The 14,288-nt window shown below is 40.3% G+C and overlaps 1 protein-coding gene across 2 annotated transcripts; it reads left to right on the forward strand.

The window, feature by feature from the left end:
- Positions 1-6,076: 6,076 nt before the first annotated feature.
- LOC147617480 (uncharacterized) lies at positions 6,077-13,397 on the forward strand. Of its 2 annotated transcripts, none has more exons than XM_086775734.1 (2): positions 6,077-6,835; positions 13,140-13,397. In XM_086775734.1, exon 1 carries the CDS (start codon positions 6,170-6,172, stop codon positions 6,815-6,817), a length of 648 nt encoding a protein of 215 aa, XP_086631860.1. In that variant the 5' UTR covers positions 6,077-6,169; the 3' UTR covers positions 6,818-6,835; positions 13,140-13,397. The 2 variants fall into 2 exon arrangements, with proteins under 2 accessions (XP_086631860.1, XP_086631861.1); XM_086775735.1 differs by lacking the exon at positions 13,140-13,397 and adding an exon at positions 12,948-13,124.
- The last annotated feature ends 891 nt before the right edge of the window (positions 13,398-14,288 follow it).

The following is a 14,288-nucleotide window of genomic DNA, read 5'->3' on the forward strand; positions in this document are numbered from 1 at the left end:
CCAAGATTAAAAATAGTGCTTGGTCACTAGTCTAGTTTCCAAAAAGTATATCCATGAAGTCCTAGACTCCCCGGTACTCATCCATTAGGTACATAGTAAGGCCAATTTAAATATTCTAGCACCATATTACAAAAGATATGCCTTTGTTGCAAAAAAAAAAGGAGAAGGTGAGGCAACGTTAACAAACGTGGTTAACATACTCCCCCTTCCTAAAGGTGTGATTGTGTTGTCGCATCACCATTCGGACTTGTTGAAGATGTCGTTGGTTTCATTGAAGGAGCACAGGAAGAAGGGCTTGGAGGAGAGTCATCGGCCTCTTTGCTTCATGATGTCGAAGCCCTTCCAAAAGCTGGTGTTACATGGTGACCATGTTGTGCCCATAGTAGTGGACTTGTTGCCTAAAGTTAAGGTCCATGTTGAGGTCGAACACTAAACTATCATAATGGTTCTATGGGGTCTTGGGTATTGTGTCCAACCACTTGACATATAATTTCTTGATGTAGTGTTGTGTAGATGGATTTATGCATTGTCATATGGTAAATCGATAAGCCACGATGGTGGCATCTCCTAGACAAATCTAGAAGAGTATTAGTTATGCCCGGTGGTTGTGGCTTGAGGAGATGGAAGAAGGCCTCCTTTACACATTCCCAAACATGCTCTCTAAGATAGATTAGAGATGCCTCCAACTTGAGGTCATCGCCTTGGTACTGCATGGGTGAGGTATGAGTTGGAGGAAGGCTTCTTCATCATCAAACTTTGTGAGATTGGTTAACAGGAAACACCAGTTGATCAAGTTAAGGATGATGGGTGATTAGCTCATGCCATTAGCCTTTTGGAGAGGGAAGCCTTTTAAGACTCTTAGACCCATATGTCAAGTTCTTACACAAATCTCTTGAAGGAATATTTGGGTGGAAAAGGAGAAGTACAAAAGTTCAAAGGTTTAGTTCATCTTTTGTCATTAAAATACGAGAGTATCTTGAATTCAAATTTCATTTGCCTATGGAGAGAAAAAAGCACACTTTTTTTTAGAGAGGGAAACCACACTATTTCTCATATTATGTAATTTCTCTCACTAGGTGTACCATTGTTCCTCACTCTAGAAAAGCCCTTGTTTTAGGAAAGGTCCCACTATAATAACTAGTTAGTGACCCGTGCATTGTTGTTCCCCCTCATGCTCGAGCGGGAAAGCACAAGGAGTTGCCACATGGCAATTCCCAATAGAACACTATGGATAATAGTAGGGATCTAGAAGAAGAGAAAAAGAAGAAGACTCTTAACTCTCTCTCTCTCTCTCTCTCTCTCTCTCTCTCTCTCTCTCTATCTATCTATCTAATTATCTCTCTCTCTCTCTCTCTCTCTCTCTCTCTCTCTCTCTCTCTCTCACACACACACACACACACACACACACACACTCTAACTATATCTCTCTCCATCTCTAACTCTCTCTAACTCTAACTCTCTATCTCTCTTTCTTTCTCTTACACACACTCCTCTCTAACTATATCTCTCTCTAACTCTCTATCCCTGGCTCTCTATCTTTGTCTTTATCTCTAGCTCTCTCTCTCTTTCTCTCTCTCTCTCTCTCTCTCTCTTTAACTGAATTTGTATGTACCTGCACTGTTAAATAGCTTGTCGGTTGTATAACCCTATTGTGTGAGAGGTTTATCATAAATGTTAAGAAAGTAGTTTCATTAGAATACAAATGTTGTTTTTAGAAGTCCTAGCCAAAGGGGGTTAATACTCTAAGAGCATATTTGACAAATGATAAGAAAGCAGTTTCATTGGAATACAAATGGTCTTTTAAGAAGTCTTGGCAAAAGGGGGTTAATACTCTAAGTGCATATTTGAGAGCAAAAATCTATTTACGATGTATAAAGATGGTAGAGAAGATTTATGCTAGAATCAAATGTTTATAAAGAAGACATGTAAATTATTGTAGAAATTAAAATTACAATAGATTTAAATAGCAAATTTTTAAATAAAACTTAGCAACATAAGGTAGAGTTAAAAGTAACTATTGATATTGGAGTAAGAGAATCTCACCTGTAATGGATGATTTGTTTGGTACAAAACGAAATGTGAAAATTGTTATAATATGAAGTGTAAGACATTTTATATTCCTCTTAAGAACATGTATATGATATCTTTTCAGGTGGTAAGTGAGATGTAAGATAATCTAAATGAGTAAGAAAGTCTTCATTAGGCACTATCGAGTCATCTTGATGTTGTATCCTCGAATGATGTCTTGTCGTTCCATGAGTTGATAAAAATGAATGTTTGGAGCAGAAACTTGAGTGTTGCCTATAGGAATTGTGCCAAAACACTCTTCTTGATCACGCATCTAGATTTTTGACCATTCATTCTTTGGTTTGTTGTTGAAGATCGGTAGCAATGTCTGGAATAAATATAAATTTCATTCTGACATAGAAGCTAGTTAGAGACATTTCGCCATAAGTAGTAGGACTTTTGATGGGTTAATGAGGAGAATGAGGAGATGTCCAAGTCATTTTAATGTGAAAAAGATATTCTGAGGATAGAAACTTTCAAGTGTTTCAGGTTTAAAAGCGATAAGTAATTCTGTTGTTGATGTGGATGTTTTTTTGGGAAAGATTTTGGTCTCAAATGAGAGTGTAATAAAAAGCGCATTTAGTTTAAGTTTCAAAAGGTAAGAAACAATGCTGTTGGCTGTTTGTGTAGGCTGAAAAGAACAATAGGCACACCCTACTTTCACCGTGGGACTGTTGAGAGAGAGGGGATGTTGAAGATGAACTTGAACATACTCATAGTGGTTTTGAAGCTTGTGGGTATGGAAATTCACATCTATGGTGGTTTTGAAGCTTTTGGGCTTGGAAATTCACATCTATGGTGTTTGATTTTGCAAGAGGTGAAGAATTGAGAAAAACCATTTTTGGCTTTTAGGTGGTTTTGGACATTGGTTTTTCACCTTGTTTTGCCTTAGGGGTAAAAGAATTATGGGATTTGGTTGTTCAATGGATCAAAGAAATCTTCCCTTGAGCTTAGGCTGAAAATTTAAGCCTAAGCTATGGTTTTTTTTCATTTTTTCTTTGCCCAAGAGTCCCCACCACCCTTAAGATTTGAGTTACACTCTTTACGAAAGAATTTTTTTGACTTTTTGAAGGCTATCAAAATTACTTTTCAAGCTTTTATAAATTATCCAACAAAGCATAAACTCAATCAAAGCATATATCAGAAAGCTTACCTTGTTTTTGCAAAGAATTCAAATACCCTTCTCTGTTGTACTTGGCCAAAACTATGATACCACCAATGTTAACCCGTAAATAAATTACAAAATAAGAATTAACATGGCATAGCATAAAATTTACACATAACACAAGATTGGGTCCAATTTGCCTCTACACAAGTGTGAGCCTATGCTTCCTCTTGGTGTATTTTAATCATACTGCTTGAAATAACTTGTGGGGATCAAAATAGCTTTCACTTTTACAAAGATGTCGACTTCAACAAAAATAGCTTGCTTTATTGAACTTGCAAGATAAACTACTCAAAATAGGTTTATTAGTTCATCATTCTACTAAATTTGGTAGGTGCATCGATAAGACGGAAAGGCATAATAAGAAATTGATAGTGACCTATTTGAGTGCAGAACGTAGTCTTATAAACATCATAAGTATGCATACAAACTTGATGATGTCCATATTTTAAATCAATTTTACTAAACACACATGCACTATGAATTTTATCTAACAAATGATCAACATGAGGAATAGAATACCTTTTTTATTTATTCAATGCTTTATAGTTGATGCACATGCTATATATTTTGTTCTTTTTTTGAACTAGAAGTATTGGGGCTCCAAAAGGAGAACTACTAGGTCATATGAGGCCACCAATTAAAAGTTCTTCTACTTACTATTGGAATTTCTTTTGTTGGATTTGATTTTTGTCTATGAGGGGCTTTATGAGGTGGTTGAATACCAAGGATAATCTGGATGGTATGAACTTCTGGGTGAGATGTAGGTAATCCTTGGGATAGGTCATTTGCAAAAGAATCTTTAAATTGATTTAGAAAAGCTTGCTAATCTGAGATAACTAATATTTGGTTGCTTTAATTTCATTCACATAACCCATGTAAGCTTTCTCACGTTTCCTTAGTGCACATTTTGCTTGAGTGTGTGATAACAATGCATAATATCACTGTGAAGATTTAAAGTTCCATTATCCTCAAATTGACTATGATCCACATTGTGTGTGTATCATAGTTAATTTGAGGATAGAGATCATGTGTAACATCACTGTGAAGATTTAAAGTTCCACTATGATGTGTGATCCGCATTGTGTGTGTATCATGGTCAATTTGAGGATTAAACAGATGACGAAAAGGCATGCCTGAGATGACATCACTCGTGTGCAGAGGTACAACTAAAAAATTTCTTTTCCCTTTATAAGGGCTAACGAAAATTTCTAACTATCTAATTTCTTGAGTGTCATTATAAAACATGTATCCGGGAATGCAAATTCAACCTTATAGAGTGATGGGTGTGTCTCTAGTTACAATTTCTTAATAGTATGTTCCGAAATAAAATCATGTATACTACCACCATCACGTAACATGAGAATATCATGATCATTTATTTTTCCCTTCATTTTAAGCAATGAATAAAATGAAATAGGGTTATATGGCACATTGCTTTGGTCGAGATTACCATCATCACGTAGCATATCTTTGGACCAATTTGAAGCATAGTCACCATCTTCGTTATGGGCACCTCCTCGATGTTGTGAAGTTTAGCAATTGGTTGTTTTGAGGTCTTTCAACGTCGAGTAGCAAAGTGACCTAGTTGATTGTACTTATAGCATGCAAGGTGAGGCTTCTTGGTAGTGTTAGTATTGTGATTAATAGGCTTGGGATGAATTATATTACTTTAATCATTAACAGTCTTTACATTTTGATTGGAAGCAGTGCCTGCATTACTAGGTGCTACCCAAGGCTTCCTATTTGTATTAAAACCATGAAAAGAACATGATTCAATAGGGAGCACCATAATAACGACAAAAAGGTTGTCGATTGGTATTGAAGCCCAAGGTTTGATAATTTGAAAGAGAACCATTGAATTAATAAGGAGGCTTGTGCAAGCCTCTTTTACGTTCTCCATCATGAGCTAAAGCAATAGTATCATCAAGTGAAGTAGGCTTGAACATGTTTACCTCTATTTGAAGAGTTTCTTCGACACCAGATTCATAACGATGCTAAATAATATCTTATGGTACTTCTTTGAGCATGCGGAGTTGAAGTAGAGTTTGTTAAAGCTTCTCATCAGTGTATTGGGGTATCGTCTCGCGACATTAATCGTAGTTGAAGTGTCCTGTGCACGACGAGCTTTGAGGGCAAACTGTAGTGGTAATAAAAAGCTGGCCTTCACTTCGCGTTGGAATTCCTCAGGTAGCATGGCCTCATGACTAAGTGCCACAGGGTCTTAAAGACCCTTGTTAGGTGATATCAATGGATGGCATTGATCAAAAACCGCGATGCCTTTTTTTGGGCCGTTGGATAAAGTAAACTACGATCAGTAAACTTGGTTACTAAGCGATCATAGTTTACTTTCTAGTTTACTAAACGGACATAGTTTACTTCCTAGTTTATTTTTTAGTTTACTAAACGGGCATAGTTTACTTCCTAGTTTACATCATGGAATAAGGGTGAATTTGGGTTTAGGACTTAGAAAATTTTGGAGCAAAATGTTATGTGCAAAAAAGGATTTGAACTCGAGACCATGGGTCATTATTGGAGACGTCTTACCACTACACTCTACCTTCAAGCAACAAAGCCATGTAGTTTCAAGCTATTACATTCTATGTTTTTCACCCTTAGTTTACTGGCTCTAGTTTATTGACCCTAGTTTACTTTATACGACGATAAAAAAAAGTGTTGCGATTTTGATCAATGCCATCCATTGATATCACTTGACAAGGGTCTTTAAGACCCCGTGGCACTTAGTCTTGACGGTAGCTGGGGAAGCAACTATTGGAAGCAGGTGACATCAGCTAGAAAGAGATAATTTTATCAACTTAAAATAAAGTTACCATGTGGATCTTAAAAATGCGCAGGAGTAAAGTCTTGACACTAAAAGCTCCACAAGGGAGCTTACCGTGCTAGGTGACAACTCCGGACATAGCTTCGCTTTTGGCTATGGCGTCGGGTTCTGATCCACCCCCAGGTGGTGACGGTACTGTGGCAGCGTCCTCTGATCCTCCTCCCCCTTCGTCCTCCACTTCAAAGCGGAGGTGGAGCCCTTGCACGTGGCGGTACGCCATCGAGGAGGCGCAGCCGGAGCTGGGATCGAGGCCTCGCAGCAGCAGCAGCAACCCCTTCTACGCCGGGGCGGCGGATGCAGCATCACGCGGAGCTTCGGAGCAGACGGCGGCAGCATCCGCGGCGATGAAAGCTCGTCTACACCATCAGGATCACTCGTACGGCAGGGAAGCAGAGGAGCCCAGGAGGAGCTTGTATGGCTCCCGTGCTGACCGAGGGCGGGAGATGGATCCTACTGGGGGGAAGCACAGAGGGGCAGAGGAGAGGTTGAACAGCAAGAGGAGGCAGCAGCAGCATCATCAGCCAAAAGAGGCTACCAAGGACAGAAGCCCTCAAGAAGAAGAGGAAGGGGAAGAGGAAGAAAGAGCAGAAGAAGGGCTAGAGTACCATGGTGAAGAGGACATCAAGAGGAGAAAGAAAGAGATGAGCCCCAGCGAGTTTTACTTCTGCCAGATTTGTGCGTCCAGCACTGCGGCAACAAAGAGCAACATCAAGGGCAGCCCATCTCCTTTGCAGGATTCTTGATCAGTCTTGAAGAGAGAGGTAGATGGCTTTCTTTCCGCTTTTTGCAGACTGTTTTTGGAGCGATTTTTGAGCTCCAAACATGGCCATCAATCGCTTCCTTTGCCTTATGGAATACCTTTTCCTACATTCTTGTGAGAGATACAAAGCATGATCTCTTCCCCCTATGTATCTAGGCACTTGTAATGTTGTGTTGATTTTCCAATACATAAGACATATCGTGGAACATAATCAATGGTCCCCTTCCTTTCTAGGCACTTGTTATGTCTCATGTCTGGCCGTGCCATTTGTGATGGGTATCTTGATTGTGAGGTGCTCACCTTTAGCGTCATACATGATCAACAAAGTAATTGTCCATCCTCTGTATGCCAAGAAGATTGATCAAAATTTGTTAGGGACACTGTTGCATACGTGGAAGCCTTGTTGTACTTGATCCAGCCCTAAGCCTACTGATTAGGAACATTAACGCAATGGTAATGAATAGACAGCAGAGGTGAGAGAGAGATGAACTGTATTATTGATATGGGAAAAGATTTATACTGCTGTACAACTTCATGACCTTTGGTGATCCAGAAGAGGACTGACTTCTAGACCAAAAGGATTGCCCAATGACTGACTATGACCTGCCCCCAACTGGGGATCTGATGATCTAATGACTGATTATGAATTGCTATTTATAGGACTCTTAGGCTGCTGGTCGGTTAACTTATGCTGCTGTCGGCCTGTTGGATAAGCTCACAACTGCTGATAATAAGCAATAAGTGCTAAAACTCAGGTCCACTTCACACGTGTGGTACGCTTGCTTTCCTATTGTTGGCCGATTGCTGCAGAACCTGCCGACTGGATAAAAAACAACCTTGGTCTCTTCACTGCCTGTCAGCACCTTAATCTAACTTCAATGTGCTGCCTGATCAGAGATTAGATGGGATTAGCCCTGTCCACCTTTGTCCCCATGCCATCAATCCTTTTCCCTTAACACAGCTATTGTCTCTTGTTGAGAATGATCATGCCTGATGCTCCACCTTTGGAAACTGATCTGAAAGCTCCTTTGAGAACACAACTCCCGGGGAATGCTTTCCTATGGCATTGCCTGCTACAGACCACCTCATAAATGCTACCCTGGCTGCATTCTTCTATGGATCTGGGCACCTTTCTTGGGACAGCTGAGTGCTTAGATGGCTAAGCCTGAATGCTCTGATACCAATGCTGCATGCGCGGAGGCCTTGCTGTACTTGATCCAGCCCTAAGCCTATTGATTTAAGAACACTAACACAATGGTAATGAATAGACAGCAGAGAGGAGAGAGAGATGAACTGTGTTTTCAGTATATTGATATGGTACAAAAAGATGTGTATTGTTGTACAAGTTTACAACTTCATGGCCTTTGGCCTTCCAAAAGAGGAATGACTTCTAGACCAAAAGGACTGCCTAATGACTGACTATGAACTGCCCCCAATTGGGGATGAGATGATCTAATGGTTGATTATGAATTGCTATTTATATGACTCTTACACTGCTGGTTGGTTCCCTTATGTTGTTGTCGGCCTGCCAGATATGCTCACGACTGCTGATAATAAGCAATAAATGCTAAAAATCAGGGCCTAGCTTCACGTGTGTGGTGCGCTTGTTTTCCTACTGTTGGCCTTCTGATGCAGAACTTGTGGACTGGACACAAAACAGCTTGGGCCTCTTCATTATCTGTCAGCACCTTAATCTAACCTAAATGCATTGCCTAATCAAGGAGTAGATGGGATTAGCCCTGTCCACGACTGTGCACGTGACATTCTCTCTTGCTAAACTTGATGATGGGTTGGAAACTTGTTATCCTTCCTCCTTGGACTATTGGCTTTGTACTTTGACCGCTTGACTTCTGACACTTTGACTAAAAGCCGGTTACTCCTTTGATTCCACTCCAAGTCTGGTTTGAGCACTATGCATCTTCTATACGTTGACTGCTTGACTTCACACACTTTGACTGAAAACCTGTTACTCCTTTGATTCCACTCCAAGTTTGGTTTGAGAACTACGCATCTATTCCACCTTTATCCCTATGCTTGCAATCCTTTTCCCTTAACATAGCTATTGTCTCTTGCTGAGAAAAATCATGCCTGATGCTCCACCTTTGGAAATTGATCTGAAAGCCAATGGTATGCCCCTTTGAGTACACAACTCCCGGGGAATGCTTTCCGTTGGCTTTGTCTGTTGCAGACCACCTCATAAATGCTACCTTGGCTGCATTCTTCCATGGATCTGTGTACCTTTCTTGGGACAGCTGAGTACTTAGATGGCTAAGACCAAAAAGACTGCCTAATGACTGACTATAACCTGCCCACAATCGGGGATCAGATGATCTAATGATTGATAATGAACTGCTATTTATAGGACTCTTAGGTTGCTGGTCGGTTCACTTATGCTGTTGTCAGCTTGTTGGATATTCTCACGACTGCTGATAATAAGCAATAAATTCTGAAAATGAGGTTCTTGCTTCACGCGTGTGGTGCACTTGCTTTCCTATTGGTGGCCTATTATTGCAGAACTTGTTGATTGGACACAAAACAACCTGGCTCTCTTCATTACTTGTTAGCACCTTAATCTAATCTAAATGTGCTGCCTAATCAGGGATTAGATGGGATTATTGGATCTTGATAGAAAACTGTAAGAGTGCTAGGTTGATGCCAAGTAGACAATGACCAACAAGTAGGCCGGACATGTCTCTTTTATTGTACCGCCACAACGCAAGCAGGAGTCTTGCTCTCCATAGGATCCCATTATAGAAGTGCCTTTACCACATAACCAACTTCCATTTCTTCTCCATTTGGATGAGGAACATGGAACACGGGGAAGGGTAAATATGTCTCATACTACCTTAAACTAAGGGATCCGTGAGAGCAATCTCATAACGTCAGCAGCAAGCCTGTAGACTCAAGGCCAGAAGGCTGGCAGAGGACAATTGCCATTGGACATTGCACAGCCCAACCTCATAGAGCAAGAGATCCCGTACCTTGAAACAGAGGATCTTGCATAACCACCTCCGTACGTTCCATCGCCATGTGAATACACGCAGAAGATATAAGCATGGTGTTTAAAATGGGAAGGGGTGACCAACATAACACCTAGAAGCTCAGAGTTGGGAAAAACCAAGCCAATCCATATCTCAAGGATGATGGACCAAGTTTGATAGAACTGGAGATTCCATTTAGTACCTAGAGAAGTTATGATCAAATTTGCGAGGCTATGGGAAGAATTGATGATCTATTTGGAAGGCAAAGTCCGAAGCAACTGGTTGAGATCATTAAACCCACTTGAAAAGGCTTGAGACACACTTTCATAGTGGGATTGTTGCCTATGGAGTCAAATTGCACAGATCTATAACCTCAACTAGGAGGAGGGAGAAACCATTTGTGGGACGAGATTGCTAAAACTAAGTATCTCCACATGAGATGTAGCATCCATAAAAGATTGGATAATCTATCGCTCATCGATAGATTTATGATTAGTATGGAGAGCAAGAGGCTTCATGACCATCTCTATAGGTCTAGGCACTACATCTTTGATGAGTGTGCTGTCCACCGCTCGTGAGGCAATATACCTAGTAGATAATCAAGAAAGCAAAGCTTTAGAAACCTTTGGGCAAAAGGGTTGAATGGTTTATGTGAATTTTGTGAACCATTGGATGGATATCTAGATCAAGGGCTATGAATCTTGGTCACCTTTCTTCAAAAACCACTTCCCACTTTCCAAATACCACCTACAGGAGCAAAACCACCTTTTGATTCTTCCATCCTCTCCAAAATCTAGCCTTATGGATGGAAAGAGCATGGCTTAAAGATCATTTCCCTATTTTCAGATTTTAATGAGCTCTCCAAACCAAAGAATCCATATTTGACGGTGTTAAGGAAGCCTCTAATTTTTCTCAATAATTTTGAAGAAAAATTCCCTTGGGTGTTGGACTTGAAGATACAGAAACTTTTGCATGTGTGGAAGCCTTGCCGTACTGATCCATAGCCCTAAGCATGATTAAGAACATTGACGCTAATTAACATGATTAAGACAGAGAGGAGAGAGAAGAAGAGAGAGATTAGGTGTTAGGGTTTTCTTGTATTACTAATAACTATGGTATAAAAAGTTAACTCGATGCTTGTACATGATGTAGGGCTATGGTCAGTCCCATAGGGGTGACCTACATGGTTCTACTGATTCTAGATGAGTGAATGATGAAGAACGACTTAATGACTGAATGATCCATGCTGAAATAATAAATATGCTTTATGCTTATATATATGTGTGAAGCTGCAGTCGGCCAGCTGTCCACTACTGTCGGCCAGTTCTTCTGGACAAATTCAGTTGTGCTTCACATTAATGCTGTGTTATGCTTCTGCCCTGTCCACACTTGCTGGCCTTTATGCTGAGATAGCCGATTGGCTGCCAAGAACCATTGCTGGCTGCTGTTGCGGCTGCCGATAGGGTTCCATGCCCACATGATGATGATGATGTTGGTGCTGCTGAATATACTGATGATGCTGATGGTTCTAATGCTGATGAAGATGATGGGTCTGATGCTGATGATAATGATCCTGATGGTGATGATTTTGATGCTTTGCTACTGATGCTGCTGATACTGACTTGAATGCTGACTAATCAGGGATTAAGACTGTTCATGCACAGGGTTAGCCATGGCATGGGTGTGCACATGACAAAAAGGGTGTTTTTTAAAATATACAAAAAAAAAGTTGCTTAGTCAAGTTTGTCATGGAAATTAATAACATTAAAAGCTCCCCTTGCACTTGAGGTGTGTTTTTGTCCCATGCTAGGTGACTCTGATCCACCTGCAGTTGGTGACTCTACTTGGGCAGCGTCGTCTGATTCTCCTCCCCTCCCCCTCCGTCCACTTTGAAGTTGTGGTGGAGCCCCTGCACTTGGAGGTACACCATGGAGGCCCATCTCCTTTGCAGGATTCCTGATCGTTCTTTAAGGAGGAGGTAGATGGCTTTCTTTCAGCTTTTTGCAGGCTGTTTTTGGAGCTGTTGCAAGGGTTTTTGAACTCCAAACATGGCCATCAATCACCTCTTTTGCCATATGGAATATCTTGCTCACTACATTCTTATAAGATATACAATCCATGATCCCTTCCCCTTCTGTATCTAGGCACTTGTAATGCTGTGTTGATTTTCCAGTAATTAAGACATTATGTGGGATATAACCAATGGTCCCACTTGTCATGTTTGCTGGCCGCATCATTTGTGATGTTTTGCCCAATGAAGGAGGAGGTCATGCATAGAACAAAGAACAATGGTGCATTGCTCAACTGTGTACACCATATATTTTAATCAAAACTGGGAAGTAGCATCTCACTGCAAAAAAAATGGTAACAACGCATCCTACTTAGCTTTTGCCCACATTTCCAATGGTTTAAGACAATCTAGTTTTTGAGAGCTGAAAATATGATTGTTTTTAGATTTGGAAGCGTAGAAATGGCCATTTTCAGATTTCACATTGTGAAGTTTTCGTTCGAGTTGCGGCCAGTTGATACTGTGATAATTCTTTCTATATCTTTAGTGGTGCATTTGCCCTATCAACTACTTATTTGCTGTACTAATTCTTTCTATTTGCTACTTCCCTTAGTGCTAGGCTTCATTGTGGCTGAGTCTTCCCTGCATCTCCGGAGGTTTGACAGAAACTCAGTACGAAGGGCTTTGTGTGAATATATGCTCTTATGTGTGTGTGTGTGGAGTGCGTGTGTGAGAGCATATCTTGATACAGAGTTCTACACCCACTATTGGGCACTGATGACGTTAGTGGGGATGTCGTAGTATCTAGTCCATACTATGCATAATGGAGTTGATAGTTATATAGTCTTGTGGGTTGACTACCATGAGTAAATAACATGCACGTTCCTAAAAGGTGAATTTGGCATACTCCTGGATTCATCTAGGTATATATATAGAAATGCTATTTCTGATTCTACAGTTTTTCCCTGGATTTTGTCAGTCTGCTCCAAATTCATGATCTATGCCAAACTTCTCCTCTTGTCCTTTTCCCTCATTTCTGTTATGTAGTACAGTTTTACATTTCATTTATACTATATAATGTTGAAGACCTGCTGTTTCTAGCTGTTCCTGTTTCCTATTTTCAGGCCGGTTCATCAATCGTTCCATGCAACTATGCTTGGAAGCAACTCTTTATAATTGTCATTTACTTTGTGCAATAAGTGGTCTTCGTTTCTTCAAGTTTCTACATGAAGTCAGTTGCTTGCTAAGTCAAAGGTAAGAAGAGGCTGCAACAGTTAGCAATTTCACATCTAAACATGCTTTTGGCTACCCTCTAGGCTTTTGTTTGGCAGTGTTGTGAAGACATTGTGAAAAGTTTTGAAGACCGGAAGGATCGTGGTGGTGGGTCTTTCAATATGTGAAGTGGGGCCAAGGGGGCCTGATGGGACTTTGACATTTCTCGAGTATTGAAGGCAAAGGCATGTCAGTGAATTGGCTGTGACAATGTGTTAAGAGAAGCGCTAGAGGAAGGATGGTGTTTGTAGTGGAAGGAATGTTGGAAGAAGGGAGAGTACACACAAGTGGGGATATTCTTGTTGAGATTGTGTTGAGAGGTTGAATTGTTGTATTGAGTGCCATTTAAAGTGAATCCACTTCAGATGTCTTATTTGTAAAGACGATGTGTGGTTGCAAAGCTGATTGTCAGCTTTTTTTTCCTACATGGTAACATTCTGCTTCAACATGCCAGAAAATCCAAGGTTTTCTTGCGTGCAAGACTAGATTTCAACCAATATCCTCATGCGTCCTCTCTTATGGAGAGTGTCATGAATCGTTAGCATCTGACCTGTGTGCAGCCTCACAAAAATGGAGAGCTTGATCACTGAGTAATCCAGTGCAACAACAATGAGAACAGGAACACATCTACTGTTGTCTCGATTGCATTGACCCTGTTAACATTACCTTTGTTTGGCATGCTTCCTTGAGCCAGTTGGCACCAATATGATGACGTCTGGGCAATCATGTCGTTTTTCTTGAGCATAAAAGAAATCATCCACCATGGGAAATGTGGATTTCCAATGTCAATCTTACATGATCGATGTACAATGGAAAACTCTGATTCATGAAATGAGAAAAATTCTCTTGTTACTTCATGAGATGAATCAATAAAAAGTGCTATAGATCAAGGATTAATGAATATTATTTGCCATCTACAGACATACAGACAGATAAAACTTGGACATTGTTGAAAGTATGTTGATATGCCAAAAAAATCGCCACCTGAGTACATACAAAATTGAAGGTTGAATACCCAAAACACACTTCACATTGTGCAACCTTCAACACGGTGTGATTCATATTGTTAATGTGATAGTGGTGGTGTCTTAATGGCCCATGTGATTTATGGTGTAATGTTATGAATGCTTATTTCATGAGATGCATTTATATGGATGGGTTTAAGGATCAAATTGAAGACATTTTCTAATTAC

The sequence above is a fragment of the Cibotium barometz genome, chromosome 36, assembly GCF_041138505.1.
Source record: "Cibotium barometz isolate CiBa-2024 chromosome 36, ASM4113850v1, whole genome shotgun sequence".
Taxonomy (NCBI): domain Eukaryota; kingdom Viridiplantae; phylum Streptophyta; class Polypodiopsida; order Cyatheales; family Cibotiaceae; genus Cibotium; species Cibotium barometz.